This window comes from Podarcis cretensis (genome assembly GCF_951804945.1).
Source record: "Podarcis cretensis genome assembly, chromosome: 1".
NCBI classification, from domain to species: Eukaryota; Metazoa; Chordata; class Lepidosauria; order Squamata; family Lacertidae; genus Podarcis; species Podarcis cretensis.
In genome coordinates this window covers 31,090,951-31,112,335 of record NC_137170.1, presented here as the reverse complement: position 1 = coordinate 31,112,335, position 21,385 = coordinate 31,090,951, and the positions used below count along the sequence as shown (strand labels likewise).

General features: G+C 43.9%; 1 protein-coding gene across 8 annotated transcripts in view; it reads right to left on the bottom strand.

The window, feature by feature from the left end:
• The window catches only part of LOC307214263 (uncharacterized protein), a gene marked incomplete at its 5' end in the record, with an annotated part of 110,036 nt that overhangs the window by 51,392 nt on the left and 37,259 nt on the right, over positions 1–21,385 (bottom strand). For 2 of the 8 annotated variants that reach the window (XM_079973051.1, XM_079973050.1), the window contains 2 exons: positions 7,249–7,394; positions 18,034–18,197. In XM_079973051.1, the coding sequence (XP_079829177.1) occupies positions 7,249–7,394; positions 18,034–18,197 (310 nt within the window). Of the gene's footprint in view, positions 1–7,248; positions 7,395–9,842; positions 10,324–10,873; positions 11,203–14,240; positions 14,329–18,033; positions 18,244–21,385 lie in introns of those variants that run through there. The other 6 variants (XR_013837872.1, XR_013837873.1, XR_013837869.1 and 3 more) reach the window with 6 other exon arrangements.

The following is a 21,385-nucleotide window of genomic DNA, read 5'->3' as shown; positions in this document are numbered from 1 at the left end:
TAAGAGTGATCTCATGTTGGGGGGGAGGAAGGGGAGAAGCAGGTTCTTGAATTGAGTTGTCTGTCATACGCCTCCCCATGTTGTGTTATCCCGTATCTTTGCCACAAACACACAAGCTGTAACACGATTCAATTATATTTTTTCCAATATTTCTTTACAAAGAACTGAAACCTAAACAAAAGAATAGCAAGTGTTTTCTATTACAGTTGATTTTAATTATAAGAGTTTTAGCAGATTAGTCTATGAACTGAATGTGCTTATGGGGGGAAGGGGACAATATTTCTGAAGCGAGATACTACCAAGGTATTTCCTTTTTCTTTTTGGATGATGCACATATGTGTTCCATAGCTGGCATAATCTTATTAAAGGCAGCCCTCCCCTGTGTGTGAGAGAAGGGAGATTGCCTCCTAGGAAGGTGCAGATTTTATGAGTGCTTGTATTAAACAAATAATAACCACAACATTTGAACTATTGCTATCAAGTGTTCTGAACACTCCGTGTGCATTATTAAGCAGTAACCCTCGTAAAAACCCTGCAACGCGCATCAGTATTGTTATTTGCTTCTAGACAACCTGTTTATTGAACATTCATCCTGATTTGTTTGCACAAAGTTTCAGGGGACTTAGATGAAATCAGCTATTTACCAAGCATTCATCCTGTTCGCAGTTAATGGAAGGGCCGGGGAAACAACGGAGGAAGAATGAAATGTGGTTCTTGATGCACCTCCCCACACGACCATCAACTGTTTTGAAAACACCTGATGGAACTGCACTTAAGATTGCATCTCTGTCTTTCACATAAGCACAGCAAGAGCAGGAGAGATGATTTATTAAAATCTATATGCCACCCATCTGGCTGGGTTGCCCCAGCCACAGTAGGCAGTTCCCAACAAAAATAGTAAAAATACAATAGGGTTGCCATACGCCCAGAATACTGCAGCCTCAGTAAAAATCTATTAGAACAAAAAAATACCATGGTGGTTCTCCCCGTTAGAAGCATTATCTTTGAAAAAAATGGAATATGAGGGCTAATTGGCCGACATACAGAGAGCTGTTAACTGAAGGTAAAATTAAAAGACTTTGAGGAGATAAGAGAATTGGTAACAGATTGGTTACAGTATCATCAATTAAATGATATTTTTATGACAGATAAAAAGGAAGGTTTTAGTTATGAATCATCAAAATTTCAAAAAGATGTTTTAGAAAATTATTGTCGAAAATGTATAATTTGCTCATGGAGTGGCATACAAAAGATGAACAGGTTAAATCTGTAATGATACAATGGGCAAAAGACTTGGGGCATAATATACAAATGGCAAAGTGGGATAAGCTATGGAAAACAGAATTGAAATTCACGGCATGTTGTTCACTGAAAGTATATGAAAATGACGTATAGGTGGTATTTGACACCCGTCAAGTTAGCAAAAATATACAGAACAAGTTCAAATATTTGCTGGAAATGTAAAGAAAAAGAAGGTACCTTTTATCATATGTGGCGGACGTTTAAAGTAACGAAAGATTTATGGGAGATGATATATAATGAAATGAAAAAAATGTTTAAAATAACTTTTGTTTAAAAACCAGAAGTTTTACTAGGAATTATAGGTACCGAGATACCAAAGGATCAGAAAATATTGTTTATATATGCAACAAGAGCTGCACGGATGCTACTAGCCCAGAGATGGAAGGAAGAAACTATCCTGACCAGAGAAGAATGGCAAACCAAGTTGATAGACTATGCCGAAATGGCAAAATTAACTGGGAAGCTCAGAAATCAAGAAGACAAGAACTTTAATAAGGAATGGGGAAAGTTTATATTTTATTTACAAGACCACTGTAAACAAGTTAAAACATTAGCAGGATTTTAACCACACTTGTAAAGTATGGATAATTTAGAAGGATTAAAAATCTGGATAAATATTGATATGCAGTTAGAAAAAATGCCATTAGGACCCATTGAAGGGATGGGGGGGGGGGAGTCAGGAGATTCAGAGCAATTTTGACATGCGGAGTCAGAACTGATTTTTGTTGTATGTATATACCTTTAAAAATCGAATTTAAAAAATATGCAAAAAAATAATAATACTACAGCCACAAGCAGTGTCCGGGCAGAAATCGGCTATATGTCCAGGAAAATCCAGACATATGGCAGCCTAGGTCAGCAGTATCAATTTCCCTCAGAAATAGCTCAAAAACGTCCAATTTCTTTGCAATTTTGCAAAAAGATCTCCAAAACTTTTCTGTTTGGATTTTCACTTTTTGAAATATGGCAACCCTACAACACAACATCACACACTAAAAACTTCCCTAAGCAGGGCGGCCTTCAGGTGTCTTTCAAAAATCACATAGCAAACAAGCGTTACTTCCTCCCTCCCCAAAGGAGAGGGGGCACGACCTAGCCGAGCCTTTTCTAGCCATTTACAGCTCTGTAGTCCTTAAGCCCTTCATTTGCTAACAAGCACAGACATGCATTGTGAAGTTTCATTGCAAAATCTCCCACCATTTTCAGGTGGGATTCACCAGCAACTGTGTTGGATTGAGAGGTCTTGTGCAACCAACCCACTTCTCCCACAAAGTCAGGCTTCTTGCTGTAAGGGAAAGTGACAAAGAAATGCACTAGAAAGTGGGGGTACAGCACTTGTTTTGATGCATATCATCTAACCTCCCCCATAAACAAATCAGAATGAATATTCATTAAACAGTCAACATTATCTAATCTCCCTGAAAACCTATCAAGATGAATGCTCAATGAGCAGGTCACCTGGAAGCACCCGTAGCATCTAATAATAATAATAATAATTATAATTATAATAATAATTTATTATTTGTACCCCGCCCATCTGGCTGGTTCTCCCCAGCCACTCTGGATAGCTTCCAACAAAGATTAAAAATACATTAAAATGTCACACATTAAAAACTTCCCTGAACAGGGCTGCCTTCAGATGTCTTCTAAATGTCAGGTAGTTGTTTATCTCTTTGATATCTGATGGGAGGGCGTTCTACAGGGCAGGCGCCACTACCGAGAAGGCCCTCTGCCTGGTTCCCTGTAACCTTACTTCTTGCAGTGAGGGAAATGTCAGAAGGCCCTCGGCGCTGGACCTCAGCGTCTGGGCAGAACGATGGGGGTGGAGACGCTCCTTCAGGTATACTGGGCCAAGGCCATTTAGGCCTTTAAAGGCCAACACCAACACTTTGAATTGTGCTTGGAAACAAGAAAAAGAGTGGCTCTAACTTTCATCTCCTGCTTGCACTGACTCTGAATACTTCTCCCTCCAAAGGGCAGCCCCACATAGCTCTCCTGGTCTTTTCTGGTAGACTTCTCCTGACAAGCTCACACAATGCCACTTGCCAGGAGACAAGAAATAGACCCAGAGGGCCTTGGCAGGAGCATTCCAAAGCTAACAATAGCTATGGGTCAGCTGTGAAGGAGCCTGAGGCCCTTCACTGCCCCCTCCCTTTCTCCCTATACTTTACCTTCCCATGCACAGCTGGTGCTGCAGTCACCAAGAGGACAAACTGCCCCATGACAAATCCTGGGTCTGCCTCTTTCCATCAACAACTCCCCCCTCCTCTTCTCCTCCAGGCATCTCTGCTGCTAGAAGCCAGGTTGCTGCTAAATTATTACAGGGAGTAGGAAAGAAAGAAAGAAAGAAAGAAAGAAAGAAAGAAAGAAAGAAAGAAAGAAAGAAAGAACAACGCTGTTCTGGAAGCAAGGATGGGGAAACCATCTATTTCCGTTTCTCATTCTTCCAAGTTCTTAAGTTCAGTTCTCCCCATTTCTACCTCGGTTTGCACTTAAAAGGGGGCAATCCACCTGAAAATTCACCAGTAAATTGCCCCTAATATATAAATTTGTGTGCATTTTTGCCTAATGTAAACATTTTTGCAATCTTCCCTGATATAATGCATTTTATAACGTTGCTTTTGCTAATACATTTGCATTCTTATGCACACCTCACACTAGTATAATTGCATTACAAAATTCAGAGAAGCGTGCATTTTGAAAGATGGCTGTGCTCACCTTTCAACATGAACTGAATCAAATTTCTCCCCAAGTCCTTAGCTGGAAGCAGCCCTTTCATTCAGTCAACACTGACAGAACACCTTGTGGGGATTCGGGATTATAGAGAGAAGATAGTTATTGAGTCTTGTCCTGTTCTTATCAAATGCATTTCAATGAAACATTCCCTCTTAGGCCCCTTTAAATAATATTCCAGTATCTTTCCAGCAGCTGCATAATTTAACTTTGTCTGCTTTTCCTTTCAGTCAAGCTGCCATTCAGTTAGCATTTGCTATAGTTATTTTAACAAACATTACCAACTTAAGTCCCACTGATTTTAGAAAGGAACATTTATGTATACACTTTATTCTCCCAATGTAATCAGTGGTGATTAAGACTGCAGCCCTATTCAAAAACAACTACAAAAATGTTGTTTTAGGTAGATTGGACTCCGTAGCCTCTTTATAGGAAAGAATTGTCTAATTCAGATAGATGCTGGTGATGTCACGTTGATATTGCTTCTTGGAGGCAGAGAACATGGGTGTGTCCTCTTTTAGGTCAGAAAATGGTCTTATTTTGCTTGGGGGGGAAATCTTTGATATTTGTAGATGTTCATGACTTAAAATCCTATGATCTGAGGAGCAACAGATGGATCCCTCGAGCCCTTATGGTTTCAAAAGGACTTATACTTCAAGGTTGGAAGGACATAAAAAAGAATTTTATTTACAGGCATGCATATTGTTGCAAACTGCCCTAATTTCTGAGCAGTGTGAGATTCCAGGGGTCCAGACGCTTACGCAAGGTTTGTGTTTCCTTTTGGAAATGAGGCACAGTGGAGACTGTGGAATCTTTGGGATTTATGGTTTATTTACACATATACACAGCTTGTTAAGGGTGCTTGTAGCCAAAGGAAGGCGCACGGCAGAGACTTCACTCTTTATGGTCAAAGATAATGCTTACAGTCACTTCTATAGCTCTGGATAGCTGCACACACCAATCTAGAGTCTTGGTAGCTACTCCCAGATGCGAGCTCCATGCAGCAGTTGCAGCAACTGGGCACCACTCCCCCTCCACCATTTTATGTACCTTCCCTTGACAGGCTGTGAACAGGTAGCTGGAGACTACGCCTGTGTAGAAACATCCTCTGCTCTTCCTGCTTCAGTTCTCTCCTAGTTCTGGGAGACAGTGGCGCAGGCAAGGCGGGGGAAAGCACTTGGCCCTTCACTTGCCTGGCCGGCCTCTTCCTCCTCCCTTTCTGAGCCATCCTGTGCTCCACTCTCCAGCTTTGAAGCTTCCCCTTGCCTCCTGGCTGGTTCAGATGCCCGCAAAACCACTGCCCTCATCTCCAGAAGGCACCTTTGCCCAGTTCCTGACACAACCTGAACCTACTTTGGAGGAGTTCACAGCATTAACAACCCAAAAGGATCTTGTTTCTCCCATAGCCACAGCCTTGGATTCAAACAGAAATCAAACAACATGCTCTGCCTCTCCAGGTTGCTGATTTTCTTCTAGATCACGTTACTCCTAACTCCAACCTCTCTACTCTAAACTCTTGACTTTATCTGTTGAGGGAGGGAGCGCCCCCCCCCCCCATTTGCTGCCTGGCACAGAGCCCTCTTTGATCCTTTGTTCACTCAATGGACCATCACTCAGGCAATCATTCAACACAGGAAGCCAGTCTGGTTTAATTAGCTGTTAACACTCTCTGGATCCAGTGATTAGAGAGGCCGGGCAACCAGTTTAACAGCCCAAGCCTTGATTAAAGTCTAATACTTACTGGAGCCAGGAATCATAGGTCTCTGGCACCCACAAACTCCTAACACTATTATTCTCCAAGTTCAGTAAAACAGTCGTGATATATTTTGTACTTATTTAATGGATGCAATTTTATAGTTCGTATTTTTCCTTAATGGTGGTGGTATGAATTTTTTTGAAAACAAATATGTAAAAATAAATGTTATAAAAATCATTTCACAAAAGGAAATTTAAAAATCTAGACTCCTAGCAAAGGAATCTTCCTACTCAAACCTTCTAAAGGAAGAGGTAACTGTTTTCATTTGTGTTTCTTCTACCTACCCACAGATTGGTGCTCCCAACAGGAATTCACAGTATGGGGGACAACTGATAGGGCTCTCCACGGTGCCACCCCCACTTTGCAGTGCCCTCCCCCTGGGAAACATTTGCCCTCTTCCATTTACAAATTTAGATGGCCACTGAAGACGTTTTTCATTTACTCAGTCTTTTGTAAACACAGGCTAGATTGTTAATACCTAACAGTTGCCGACTTTTTTGAGGGGCTGTTAATGGTTCTGGCCCCTTCATGGATCACTGCCTTGTCATGGCGAAGGGGCTTCAATAACTCCGAGAAGCTAGGTGCTTTATGCCAGGGGTCAGCAAACTTTTTCAGCAGGGGGCCGGTACACTGTCCCTCAGACCTTGTGGGGGGGCAGACTATATTTTGGAGGGGGAAAAGAACAAATTCCTATGATCCACAAATAACCCAGAGATGCATTTTAAATAAAAGCACACATTTTACTCATATAAAAACACCAGGAAGGCCCCACAAATAACACAGAGTTGCATTTTAAATAAAAGGACACATTCTACTCATGTAAAAACACGCTGATTCCCGGACCGTCTGCAGGCTGGATTTAGAAGATGATTGGGCCAAATCCGGTTCCCGGGCCTTAGCTTGCCTACCCATGCTTATGCCATGCAGGGCCACCCAAGACGGACAGGTCATAGCCGAGAGTTTAGACTAAATGTGATCCACTTGCAGAAGGAACTGGCAAACCACTCCAGTATTTTGCCAAGAAAACTCCATGGACATAAAAAAGGAGAAGCTTTGAGAAGAAAGTGAGAGTTTCCAAGGCATTCTCTGGTTCATGGGGTCTCTGAGAGTCGAACACGACTAAGACGACTAAACAACAACAATGGTCCTGGGCCATTGTTATGGTTTTTTTATTATATGTATTTTGTTTTTTGTATCTTATTGTAAATTCTCTTGGGAAAGTGATCTAAAACTGTAACTAAGATGTAAATAAATTGGCTAATCTAGACAGAGCTTCTCTATCGCCGTCATTTTCCAAACCTTTGCACGCCACAAAAGCAAGAGGGGCCAAATCAACTTCCCAGGGGGAAGCTTCTCTAACATTTAGGGAATAACCATGTGATGCCTGTTTGTTCAACACACAATTGATAACCATTTGTGGAAAGGCTGTAATTTTCTGAAAAGTGGAATATTGCTACCTGGAATCCTCTTTGGGTCTGATGGCCCCACTGAATAGCTGGGGAAATACCTTTTACCAGGAGAAATATAAGGGTCTCCTTGGTAACAGCTTCCTGCTTTGCTGGCTTCAGGATTTGTGTTAGCTCTGAAGTCCAAAAAGCGCTGTCTGCAAAAGAAAAGGGGTGTGTGGAAATAAAACAGAAAAAAGCAACGTGAGGTTTTATGCCTCAGAATTCTGACTAAAGCAACATTTAGAAGCTCTCGTAAGCTTCCTACAGAAACCAATGTCAGTTCCCTTCAAGGCTTCTACTACAGGAAGCTCCTTTCCCTGTATCTCCCCCCAACAGCATTCATAACACATTCCTATTAGCGGTATGAAGAGCTATGAATGGATTAAATGTGCTCGCTGTGCTGTGCCCACATTTGCACTCTCCATCTCTAGGCTGCTCGCTTAAGCGAAGCACGATTCAAGTGCTTGCAAGGGAGATCCCTCAAGAACTCCTTGCTGCAGCCAAAAACAGCAATAGTGATGATTCCATAGCAGGAAAACTGGGGCACACCATGTCTTTGTGCTACCGGGGGCAAGAGAGTGCCCATCCAGGGAGAGGGGGGGCGCTGCAGCTGCAGTCGACTGGCAAAATTCCACACCTCGATGTTTTATTTATAAGCGACAAACCCAACATCGATGGAATAAAATGAAAAATCTCTCTATCTTCAGGAAACTGAAAGATAAACTTCCATTATTTACCAAACACCACCAGTATGCTTGGGCACACAGCACAGGCAGAGAGAGAGAGAGAAAAGAAACAAAGTCTGCAGCCTCAGCCACAGGAGGGCATCATTTCCTGACAGCATCTCCCAGCACCAAAGGTGGCGACAGTTTTACTATTTCCTCCAAGAATTATATAGGACACGTGAGATATGGAATGTCACGTATAGCACACCAGTTGAAACAGAAGGCATTTGGTGCACACAGAACTGGCAAATCCTCAGAATAGCTACCAATCTGGGAGCAAATTCTGGCACAGCTTGAGACTAGAGATATCAGCAAAGCTCACCTGGTTCAGACCCAGAAGCAAGATTTCGGGAGTTGGGAAATGTTCATCTCAAAGAGGCGAGCATTAGCAGCAGCTGAATTCTTCTCTAAAGGTAAAGGTAAAGGGACCCCTGACCATTAGGTCCAGTCGCGGACGACTCTGGGGTTGCAGCGCTCATCTCGCTTTACTGGCTGAGGGAGCCGGAGTACAGGTCATGTGGCAAGGATGACTAAGCTGCTTCTGGCGAACCAGAGCAGTGCATGGAAACGCCGTTTACCTTCCCGCCAGAGCGGTACCTATTTATCTACTTGCACTTTGACGTGCTTTCGAACTGCTAGGTTGACAGGAGCAGGGACCGAGCAACGGGAGCTCACCCCGTTGTGGGGATTCGAACCGCCAACCTTCTGACCAGCAAGTCCTAGGCTCTGTGGTTTAACCTACAGCGCCACCCATGTCCCCGATTCTTCTCTAGCTCAAGTTAAAATCCAAGCTGGGGAAGATTTCTTGGCTTACCCTCGCTTTGAAGAGTTAATCCTAGGAAAACTGGAACAGGGGTGCAAAAGCTCACCCCTTGCACTAGACCTTATGCCAAGGGTCAATCCTCCCCGCCCCCCCGCCCAGCCTGCATCTCCAGCTGGGAGCGAAGCCCTACCTGAAACCCTAGTTGGGGTTGTTTTGCTTTTTGACACTGGATGGCTCAGTGGGTTACAGCGTAGTGCTGATAATGCCATGGTTGCAGGTTTGATCCCCATATGGGACAGCTTCCTACTCCAGCATTGCAGGGGGTTGGACCAGCCGATCCTCAGGGTCCCTTTCAACTCTACAATTCTATGATTCTATGACATATATTACATAATTTCCTACTGTACTATGTCGGTGGTGGTGGAATCAGTTTTTTTCATGAGACGATGGAAGAGTGTGTGCCTTTGGGGGTGAAGTCAAACCGTTGGAGAGTTACAGCGGTTGATATGGAGACCAATATGGAAGAGAGATGTTTTGTTGCAGCTGGGGCAGATGAAGGTATCCAGTTGTGCTGATACAGGTGTACCATGATGTTTCTTCTTTCTACATTCCTCCCAGCAGTCACTTCTCTTCTAGTCACTCCTGTATATAGCTTTATTATTTTTCTTGCTTTGTTTTAACTCGACTGTAAGCCATGTTTGGGTCACTCCTGACCAGTCAACAGGACAGTAAATTTTTTTTATCATTTCATTTACAAACTGTATACTATGAAGCATCTCAAAATGATTTCATGATGCAATAAAAACATACACTAAAACATTAGGCTATTAATAATGATAATAATAGATATGACCCCTCTTATGCTCTTCAAGCAACATCTTCCTCAACAACTTTGCAGCTTTAGATGTTGGCATCCATGGTCTGAACAGACAAATTTAGGGCCAATTCTCATAAAGCAACAATTTGTGTGTGTGTGCCTAAGCTGTTTTAAGAATACCCTTTAAAGTGCAATGCTTGAGCATGACGAACATTCATTTGCAAACACAAATGTATCATGCAGTTCCTGTGCACTCATCATAAAGTCAGAGTTCTTTCCATTGTTTGCAGAGAGATAGCCACATTACTCTGTGGCAGCAAGAACAACTAAGAGTCTTGTGGCACCTTAAATGTATTATGGCATAAGCTTTTGTTGACTAGAGTCCACTCTTTCAGATGCATCATGACTATAATTCCCTGTGCTGGATGCACTATTCATTGGCAAACCTGGATTTGGTGCTGTTATGTTATGCATGAATTAAACGTTTCCAGACAGGCTTTGTCGGGGGAGTTTTCCAACTAAGAGCCCTTTCACACAACAGCCTATTGCCACCCATTTAAACTCCCTGTGCTCAAACCAAACCGTTTCAGCTTTTGGCACTTGGAACAATTGAGGTTTGGCTTCAAGCACAAGTCTAAAATAGCAGGGACAAACCGCACGATCTGAAGTTAGCGAACATAAAGTTATGGAGAAGCTAAAGAAACAACTTCTCCTGCCCTTGACCTCTCTTGCTTCTGGGGCCTCTCATCCGCAGACCGCAGGCAATTTAGCATTCCACGCTGGGGAGAGAAATTCACACGACTCAAACAACAGCCGCAAAAGAATCAGAAGCTTCAAAGCCAACAGCCTCATTGTGCATCTCAAAGGTCATGATCTTAACAGAGCGCTTTGAGGAAATAACTTCAGAGCCCAACCAGAGACAAATCTCAGCTCGGAACATTTAACATCCTGTTCTGCAACCTTGCGGAGGCTTCGAATTGTGCACTTCCTGCGTCCAGGCCTGTGTTTTACAAGGGCGCTTGTGTCTGCTTGAGCTGTAAGCTGCCTCTCCAGGCTGTTTTAACCCTTCACCATGCTCATCCCTTCGTGCCCTCATCCCACCTGGACCCTTAAGGATGAAGGAAGGGCTGGGAACAAAGTCATGGGGCTGTGGCTGCCTGTCTTGGGATTGGAAATGTAAATTCCCAGCCTTTGCAAAGGAAGCATCAGCAGCCACTGCTCCATTTTTCTCTCCCCTCCGTTCTCCCCTCCTGGCGGCCCTCCTCCTGCCTGGGAAGCGAGCAGGCGCAGAAGCAAACATACACACAGAGCTTTGTCAACGTTAATTACCAGAAGCCGGGAGCCCAGCAGTCATCCTGTTGACTAATTTGTCAGACGCTGCTGACTCAGCATCAGGGAGGCCAGCTTGCAGGGAGGAGTGCAATCGGGGAGCGGATGCCTTTATTCTTCTGGCCTTCCCTTCATCCCAGAGCCTTGTGTGGTGGCTGTGGGTGACCACCTCCATTCAGAAGATCTGTGTCTAGGACAGCTTTTGATCCAAAGGCTTGCCAGTCAGGGATAGTTGAGGAAGGGAGGGGATTGGTTAGGCTGAGCTTATGCTGGCTGTTGTTGTTTTCCTTCTTCAACTAGGCTTCCTCTGCTGTCATTTGACACAGCCCCTGCCCGGGTGAGAGTAGGAAAAGAGATGGCTGGGAGACAAGCTCTGCTCCTGATCTGAAGAACAAAGTGCCTTCAGGTGGGCCCTCACCTAACAGTATTTTGTGCCTGAACACTAGCAGTGCTGTGTAGCTGCCATTTAAAAATTCTTGCAGTGCCCTGAAGCAATGCCACACCAGGAGCACTGCGGGAAATTAAAATGGCAGCAAAACTTTAAAACGGGGCTAGGGCAGGGGTCAATAGTTGACCGTTAGCAGTTTGGGTGCTGATGCCAGCCCTGCTGAGGACAAAGGCTGTGTAAACACTACTGATTTAAACCACACAGCTATTGTCAGGAGTTGTTTCATCTCAAAGTGCAGTTGTTCACTCACCTGTAGGCCATGTTTGGGTCTCCCTTGACCAAATGACAGGATAGCAAATTTATTCATTATTTCGTTTACAAATTGATTACTATGAAGCATCCCAAAGCGATTTCATGATGCAATAGAAACATAGGTATCAAGCAATGTCTTCCTCAACAACTTTGCAGCTTTAGATGTTGGCATCCATGGTCTGAGCAGACAAATTTAGGGCCAATTCTCATAAAGCAGCAATTTGTGTGTGTACACTGAGACTATTTTAAGAGTACGCTTTAAAATGTGATGTGTGAATATGACAAGCGTTCATTTGACATGTCTTAGGGTAACATGCATGACTGCAAGCTGTAAATCAGTTTACTTAACAAAACAAAACAAACAATACACTTTGTATTAAAACCAAAGTGTAGAACTTCAAGTGTGAAGTTACTGGGCAGTTTGGCATATGTTGAGGGTGAAGGAGATACAGTGGTACCTCGGGAGGCTTGAGATTCCTGCACTGCAGAGAGTTGGACTAGATGGCTATTAGATGACTCTATACAGTGGTACCTCGGGTTACAGATGCTTCAGGTTACAGACGCTTCAGGTTACAGACTCCGCTAACCCAGAAATATTACCTCGGGTTAAGAACTTTGCTTCAGGATGAGAACAGAAATCGTGCTCCAGCGGTGCGGAAGCAGGAGGCCCCATTAGCTAAAGAAGTGCTTCAGGTTAAGAATAGCTTCAGGTTAAGTACGGACCTCCAGAATGAATTAAGTACTTAATGTTTGATGTATTACATTATTTTAATATTTTTGGAAGCCGCCCAGAGTTGCTGGGGAAGCCCAGCCAGATGGGCGGGGTATAAATAATAAAAATATTATTATTATTATTATTATTATTATTATTATTATTATTAACCCGAGGTACCACTGTAATTCTTTTTTAAGAAGTAGTGAATATTTAAAATTGGAGACATGACCCAGATTGTCCCTGCCTGTGGAGAAAAGAGCCCATATCTTTGTGGCTCTGCAAACAAGAGAAAGGAAACAACCTGAGGGTGGAAAGCAAATTTCCAACACAGGTCACGGCGGGAGTGCTGTTGTGCTCAGGTCCTGCTTGGCCACAGAACAGGATGCTGGATGGGTCTGATCCACCAGGACTCGTCTAATGTTCCCACCTTCCTTCTGATGTTCTTAGCTCCCAAAACTTCTCAGAAGACATTTTCCTGACAAAAGTTCTGACAAACATTTGCTGCCTCCTAAAAAAAATGGCCACCTTGCAGAATACTCTCCAAATATATTCTCCACCATTTTTTGTGGCAGCTGCAATTTCCACCCCCCACCCCACCCCAAAGGCCCTGGAATGATGTGTAGCCTGGAGCATTATAAAAGAGACAAGATGGCAGCCAGGCAGCCAACACTGCTGCTCTTGCTATTTGCAAGAGCAGCAAAGAACAAAAACCAAACAATCCGTTGGAGAAGATAAAGCTACTGAACTGCTGCCACTGTTGAATTGCAGCCCTCACCCCAAGAAATGGACACCATCTGTCCTGTGGGAAGGCAGAAGAGAGCAAAAAGAGGCAGGCAAGCAGCCAAAGACAACATCAGCCTGCCCCCCCCCCCACCAACAGGGACAACTTTACATTTAATATAATGTATTTTTAAAAAATATTTTAAATTGATAAACTGCCTCGGGTGCCCTTGCCAGAAAGGAAGTATAGAAATGTAATAAATAAATAAGGAACTGTTGGGAGAATTTCTTATCAATGCAAGAGAAATCATCCTCCCAGTTTCTCTCTCCACAAATAGGGAGAATTTCAAGAGGTTCCTGGTTGCAATATTGCGGTGATCATGCTAACACCAGCTCCCTCAGGGTTTGTGTGGCCAGGGAGAGGGTGGAACCAGGCCCATGCTTTTGTCCAGACGAACGTAGAGCCAAAGGTGACAAACTAATTCGCTGGATAATTCCCAATCTCAGGCTTGCCCTTGGTTTCAGCCATGAGTCAGCCGCTCTGCTTGTCAAGGCTGGTGGGTTTCTCATTAAATCCTAATGGAATCTGAACAAGCATCAAAGCAGGAAAAGGGCCATGAATGTGTGGCCAGGACTTGGGAAACAGCTCGCTTGCATACAAGGCTAGCGGCAGCAACCGCAGCTGCGAAACTCTGTGCCAAGCCTGAATTCCATGTGCAGGGGGAAATTGAGAGACATCACCAACAACTGGGCTCTGTCTGGAGAAAGCAAAGCCCAACACTTTCTTGAAACGTTCCGACCTTTTCCTCATTTAAGGTTGCCAAAGCTTTGCTACTACTTCAAACAAAAGTTTTGGGTCTCTTCTCTGGCCAGACAGTAGTCCGGCCAAGAAAAGCAACTTCAGAGATTGTGGAAAATATACCTCCATCCAGATGAATATTATGCATGCAGCCTAAATATGTGAAACAGAGATGGTATGTGGTGGAGTGAACACCCATCTGGGAGACCTGGGTTTCAGTCCCTCAAGAAGGCAATTGTTTTTGGGAGGGTTTCCAGCAAGTTGTAGCCCCTCTCGCTTTCTATGCTTCAGTATATAGCCTGTAAAATGTGCATGGTAACCACCTAGGGAATCACACAGAACCTAAACCTATCCTTAAAATCAGTTCATAAAGGGTTTTGTCTTTCAGTGAACCAGGACTGAGCCGAAACCTGAAACCTCTTGACTGCCTTACCCCCGAACTGGAATTGGAACCAAATTGGTGAGGACTCCTCTCAGCTTCTTCAAGGCTTCTTCCAGCTCTGTGGGTCTTTCTTGAGTCTATTAAAAAGATACAATAGAATCAGAGGATTGTAGAGTTGGAAGGGAACCCCTGAATGTCATCTAGTCCAACCCCCTGTACTGCAGGTATCTCAACCAGATCATACATGACAGATGGCCACCCAACCTTTGCTTAAAAACCTCCGCCACTTCTCAGTGGAGTCTGTTCCAATGTTGGTCAAGCTCTTATGGTCAGAAAGTTCTTCCTGATGTTTAGTCGTAATATCCCTTCGTGTAACTTGAGTCTGTTGGTTCGGATCTTAGCCTCCGGAAGAGAAGTTTGCTTAAAAGTCTCTTTAAAAATAAAATTTGAATCAGGGGGTGGTGCATAGGTAAAAACCTCTTGATTTGTCACAGAAGACCTTCACATGAGGCTAAATAAAAAGCTCACTTCCGTGTCATTTTGCTGACTTCCAGCACTTTGTAAAAGAAGCTCTGACTACTATTTTGCCTCAGCAGCTCAGAAGCAAAAGGCTTCCTCCCTACTACTTGACTGGTCAAGAGAACTATCCTGATTCCGCTTTGCAGCTGTGGTTGGACGACTGCCTATGTGTATGCAATAACTTGCTTGCAGAATTGCTGTTGCAGAGATGCTATTCAAGCCGGCTGAATAATTCATGTGTGCATAAATATTCTTTGTTGAGTTGTGTGGTTCTGCTGACTCAGTGTAAGTCAGCATTGCCAGAGCCTCATCCAATTTGCTCATTTAAAGAAACGTCCAGGCCTCCTTCTTCCTGTTTTCAGTTGGGACAGCTGATCCAGGGATTATCGGCATCCTCTGCCCTTGGTCAAACAGTGTGGCCGTGACGTATTGGCTGTGCTTACATGTACAGTTTACCAATGAATCTAGCACATAATAACTCGCTCATCTGAATAAAAATAAAAGCTGTTCTTGACAGAAGAGGCTTTGAATGGATTGTGGCTACTGTAAGAACTAGCAACTCAGTCTGAAAGTAGGCCAACCCTGGGGTTGTGAATTCTCCTTACTTTTTTCCCCCTTCCTCTGTTTTCTGGTTTCGATCCAGAAGTCACGCTTTGGTTATGCTGGCCTTAAAATACAGCTTTTCACACTTCAGTCAACACTTTGCTGCACAGTCGCTTAAAGGAAGCTGTCAGTAGCCATGTGAATGCAGCACTTGGAAGGAATGCCATCTTTTCCCAAGCACAACACCTGAGAAAAGCAAAACTCAGTGAGTTTTGTCAAGCATGGCACCCTTCTGAGATGCCAAGTATTACTGATGTATGCCATCTTCTGTTGACTGAAAATGAAAAGTTTGGAATAATATATTTCAGCTGTAAGATCCTTGTGGGAAGGACCTTGTCTCTTTTTTTGATGCTGCTCTGTAAAGCAAAAATACTGCATCATCAGCATCATTATTATTTATGAATAACAACAGCAACTTATCATATATCATTCTACACGTGAGGATCCTGAGCCAAAATGGTAGTATCCACAGAGACAAGAAAGGTATTTGCAGGCTTGGAGGAATCCAAGGGGATTTGTGGGGTAGGGCATGTTAAGGTCTGAATCCCTGAAGAGAGCCCAGCAAAGACTGAGCATGCTGAGCAGCCACAAAATGCTGGATGAATGTTGGAAAAGGGGGGGGGATAAAAAAAACCAGAGGGGTTAGGGAACATAGTAGAATATCCTAGGAAAGAGCATGGGCGGTGGCTGGAACCTGAGCGGGGCTTTACTCTGCAAAATTTTCTTGCAGATCCTACATGCTACTTCTAATGTTAGAGGCATAAAAGGGGCACTTCCCTTTGCTTGCTTTTCTCCACTAAAGGGTCCATACTTTATAAACCTTTTTTAAAAAGATATAAATGAATTATAATAAATTTCCACTGTCACCAGCCCTACATTGATTGATTGATTGATTGATTGATTGATTGATTTTTGGTAGCCTTAACATAGCTTCTCACTAGAGAATAAAGCTGATGTACCAACCGGGGAGGGTGCCTCACCCCAGAGCAGTGCCGGATTTACGCATAAGCTAAACAAGCTATAGCTCCTATAGGGCCCGTCTCTTGGGGCCCCCCAAAAAATTAAAGAAAAAAACCTGGATGTACATTTCCAAAATATAAGATTAAAAACAAATAAAATAGGCAATGACAGGCCTAGACAGCATCTTGAGAAGTAGAGACATCACCTTGCCAACAAAGGTCCGTATAGTTAAAGCTATGGTTTTCCCAGTAGTGATGTATGGAAGTGAGAGCTGGACCATAAAGAAGGCTGATCGCCGAAGAATTGATGCTTTTGAATTATGGTGCTGGAGGAGACTCTTGAGAGTCCCATGGACTGCAAGAAGATCAAACCTCTCCATTCTGAAGGAAATCAGCCCTGAGTGCTCACTGGAAGGACAGATTGTGAAGCTGAGGCTCCAGTACTTTGGCCACCTCATGAGAAGAGAAGACTCCCTGGAGAAGACCCTGATGTTGGGAAAGATGGAGGGCACAAGGAGAAGGGGGCGACAGAGGACGAGATGGTTGGATAGTGTTTTCGAGGTTACCAGCATGAGTCTGACCAAGCTGCGGGGGGCAGTGGAGGACAGGAGTGCCTGGCGTTCTCTGGTCCATGGGGTCACGAAGAGTCGGACACGACTAAACGACTAAACAACAACAACAGTTCTAGATTCAGGTAGGTAGCAGTGTTGGTCTGACGCAGTTGAAATATATTTTTAAAATAAAAAAAAATTGTCCAGCAGCACCTTAGAGACCAACTAACCTTGTTCTTGGTATACGCTTTCATGTGTGTGTATCTGAAGAAGTGTGCATGCGCACGAAAGCTTATACCAAGAACAAACTTAGTTGGTCTCTAAGGTGCTACTGGACAATTTATTTATTTATTTTCTAATACAGCAACAGTGTTTTGTGTTGTGTAGGCTCCTAAGATGTAAGTAATGGGCCCTGCCTGCTAGCCTGCTCCCTAAAATATCACCATATTCATATCACGTATAACATATATTCAACACAAAAAGGTGACTTGTTGTTGACAGAGGACAGCAATAAAGGGCCCCATTACCTTCAGAAGCTTAGGGCCTCATCGAACCTAAATCCGGCCCTGCCCCAGACTGTCACCATATCGCAGGAAGGATTCAAGCAGAATTTCAGGTTTGCGAGGTTAAAGCAGATTAAAGGTCTCTGTTGCCCTAGTGCAACTGACATATCCCCTTTTTTAGCATCATTTCAGGGTGTTGAGCTAGCTGGTCCTCAGTCAGGGTGCGCATTCAACTCTACAATTCTGTGATTCTATGATAAGCACTTTTTTTGTGCAAAGCGAGGGGGAAATGCATTGCGAATGAACGACTGGCAGGGAGATTGCTAAAGTAACACCCCACCCGACCCCACCTGCAAGCAAAGGGCGGCGAATGCAGCAAGCAGGCTCTTATGTTGCATAAGGGCCTTGCAAAAAGAGACAAGAAATCCCAAGGGATGCTCGGCGAAGGCCGCCTATAATCTCCACGTCAGCTTTGGGCGAGCAGATCAGGATGGCTGCTCCCATCAAGAGAGACCGGGCAGGAGGGACCTGAGGCAACGCGATCTCCGAACTCTCTTTCTCCCTCTTTGGCAGCCGCCCGGGCTCCCCTCAGGCTTGGGAGAGTTTTGTGCCGGGGACCAATTTCCCATTTACTGCATTCCCCCCACCCCCCACCGGATTCCCAGTTGGGCAGGAGGGGGGATTTCTGCATGGCATCTCTCTCCCTCACCTGCCGCACTCGGCTCCCTGTTTCATACGCCGGGAAAAAGGCGCGATGGCTCCTCCTTCCACGTCGCGCCCAGTTTTTCCTTGACAGGCGCTCTCGCCGCTACTCAAAGCCAGAATGGCGGCGGCTGCTTCTTTGGTGTGCTCAGCTGTCGTCCCATAATTCATTTCCCCCAAACACAATACAGTACGCTGCTTGGGAACTACTTTTGTCTGAAAGATTTAATAAATACAGTTTTTGGGGGGGCGTTCCTTTGGGATTGCTTGTTTCAAGCACACACACACACAACACCGCCCCTTTAGGGTGACTCGAGCCCCTGGAATTTGCCAAGTGGTTTCAGGCACTCTAAATATCGTTTTCTCGCCACCCGAATCAATCCATCTGCTGAGCAGCCGCGGCCTCTGCCTGGCACGGGAGCGTGGAGCGCCCGCCCCGCCGCAGTTGCTCTTCTTTCATTAGATTAGATTAGATTAGATTAGATTAGATAAATTTATTGTCATTGTCCGTATATACACAGTATACACAACAACGAAAATCAAACACCCAAGACCGGATTCACATACACATTTGCACGTATCTCCAACACTCTCCTCCTATTCAGACATAATCTATTAAAACATACATAATCCAGAATATAACACAACCTATTAGAAGCATAGCATAACCTAAAACCTATCTCATTCCTTACTACTCACTGCTTGCTATTTCTTACAACTGGCCCTGAGATAATTGTTTAGTGCAATCAGAGCTCTTGGCTCTTTGGCCCGACACCTTTGTTTATTGGGAAGGAAACGCGGCCCTTGCCCAATTAATGCATCCTCCAGTCGCCCATAATATGCCTCCCTCCTCCCCCGAGATGTTTGCATTTTAAAAGATGGCAACGAGAAAACTGAGGCTCGGTTTCCTACACTTTCGATTGCAGATGACACCAAACTGGGAGGGGTGGCTAACACCCCAGAGGACAGGATCACACTTCAAAACGACCTTGACAGATTAGAGAACTGGGCCAAAACAAACAAGATGAATTTTAATAGGGAGAAATGTAAAGTATTGCACTTGGGCAAAAAAAATGAGAGGCACAAATACAAGATGGGTGACACCTGGCTTGAGAGCAGTACATGTGAAAAGGATCTAGGAGTCTTGGTTGACCACAAACTTGACATGAGCCAACAGTGTGACGCGGCAGCTAAAAAAGCCAATGCAATTCTGGGCTGCATCAATAGGAGTATAGCATCTAGATCAAGGGAAGTAATAGTGCCACTGTATTCTGCTCTGGTCAGACCTCACCTGGAGTACTGTGTCCAGTTCTGGGCACCTCAGTTCAAGAAGGACACTGACAAACTGGAACGTGTCCAGAGGAGGGCAACCAAAATGGTCAAAGGCCTGGAAACGATGCCTTATGAGGAACGGCTAAGGGAGCTGGGCATGTTTAGCCTGGAGAAGAGGAGGTTAAGGGGTGATAGGATAGCCATGTTCAAATATATAAAAGGATGTCACATAGAGGAGGGAGAAAGGTTGTTTTCTGCTGCTCCAGAGAAGCGGACACGGAGCAATGGTTCCAAACTACAAGAAAAAAGATTCCACCTAAACATTAGGAAGAACTTCCTGACAGTAAGAGCTGTTCGACAGTGGAATTTGCTGCCAAGGTGTGTGGTGGAGTCTCCTTCTTTGGAGGTCTTTAAGCAGAGGCTTGACAACCATATGTCAGGAGTGCTCTGATGGTGTTTCCTGCTTGGCAGGGGGTTGGACTCGATGGCCCTTGTGGTCTCTTCCAACTCTATGATTCTATGATTCTATGATTCCAAATCAATTCTCGCCCAATCCTGAAGAACTGACATTCTGTTAATGTTGCAATGTCACAATCTGTCTCAGGATGCCACCTTTCTTCACCTTGTAAAGGAAAGCTCATATTTCTGGCTGCATTTTGAATGAAATTAACAATGTGTTGTTTGGGGATTGTGTGACAGGAAAACAGTGAGGGTTTATGTTCCCTTAATTATAGATAATTCAGTGTGTTAGAAAGATGGGCCAGACTTTATTCTGGTCGGGGGAAATTTTCAGCTGTTAAAATGAGCAGCTTATACCCAAAATCAGTTTTCTGCAGCAAAATATTCCAGTTGCTAGAACAAGAAGCAAAATTAAGGGATAGCAATGTGCACTCCTTTGATATATATGTATTGGGGGGGGGTCCCAAGCAGTGTGCAAACACAGAAAGGATGTGGTTAACTGGAATACAGTATATGAATTCAGAACAAAGCTTTGTTATATTATTGTTGTCTCAAGGCTACTTACAGAAAAATGGAAACAAACCCCTTTTTTTAAAAGCACAGTAAACAACAAAGCACTAAAATGGGGTCATACACCACTTCTCAAGATAATAAGAAAAAGCCTACCACCCTCTAACAATAACAGCATGATTGCCACTATAAGTTAACCAGCAGTAGTAACCTCCAAACAGCAGAGAAAATTAACAATCAAATGCCTGGGGGTGGGGGAGGAAAGCCTTTGCCTGTCACTGTTATTGTAGATATCAGGTGACTCTGTTTTGGGAGAGCATTCCTCAAAGAGGGACTACCATCGGAAAAGGCTGTCTCTTAGGCCTTCAGCAGGATCTTCCTAAATGCCTGCTAACGGTCCCCTGTGTTGAAGTGTGGGATTTAGCTGTACTTGGGGAAACTTACAGGAGGAATGTGGGTGAGACATGGGGAGCAAAGTGTCCCTTGTTGATTTTTTAAGAGACTGGAAATCCATCAGACATGCCGGAAGAACCAACAGTGATAATTAATCCTTTTATTGCAATAATATGTATAAATAGATGCTGGGTGACATATAGAGTGGTGTGTGTACACATATGTGTATGTATGCATTTGGACTGTTTGCTTTACGTATTCTTTTAAACTCTATTTAAAACAATAGAAAATAGAAATAGAAAAAGCTCCTAGGAAGCCATGTCAATTTATTAAAAGCACGGAGGCTGGATTTGTACATTGATTGGTTATTAATGTTGACTGCATTTTTCTCTTGCCCTTTTCTCCAAGCTGCTTGGGACCACTTACATGCCTCTCCGGGCCTTCTACCCTCCAAACAACCTTGTGCCACAGGAGGAGCTTCCTGACTTGTGGGAGATTTGAACCTGGCTCTTTCCAATCCTGCTCTTAACATTTTTAACCACTACACCACACTGGGTCTTAATTAATGATTCATGCAACAGATGGGATCTCAGGACCCTCAAATTCTATTTTTATTCTTCCTTATTATCAGAAACCAAGCACAGAATTAGAGGCTGCTCTGCTGGCTCCCCAGACACAAAAATAGGGCTGTTGTTGACAACAGTCTGTGTGGTGTTTAAATAGCC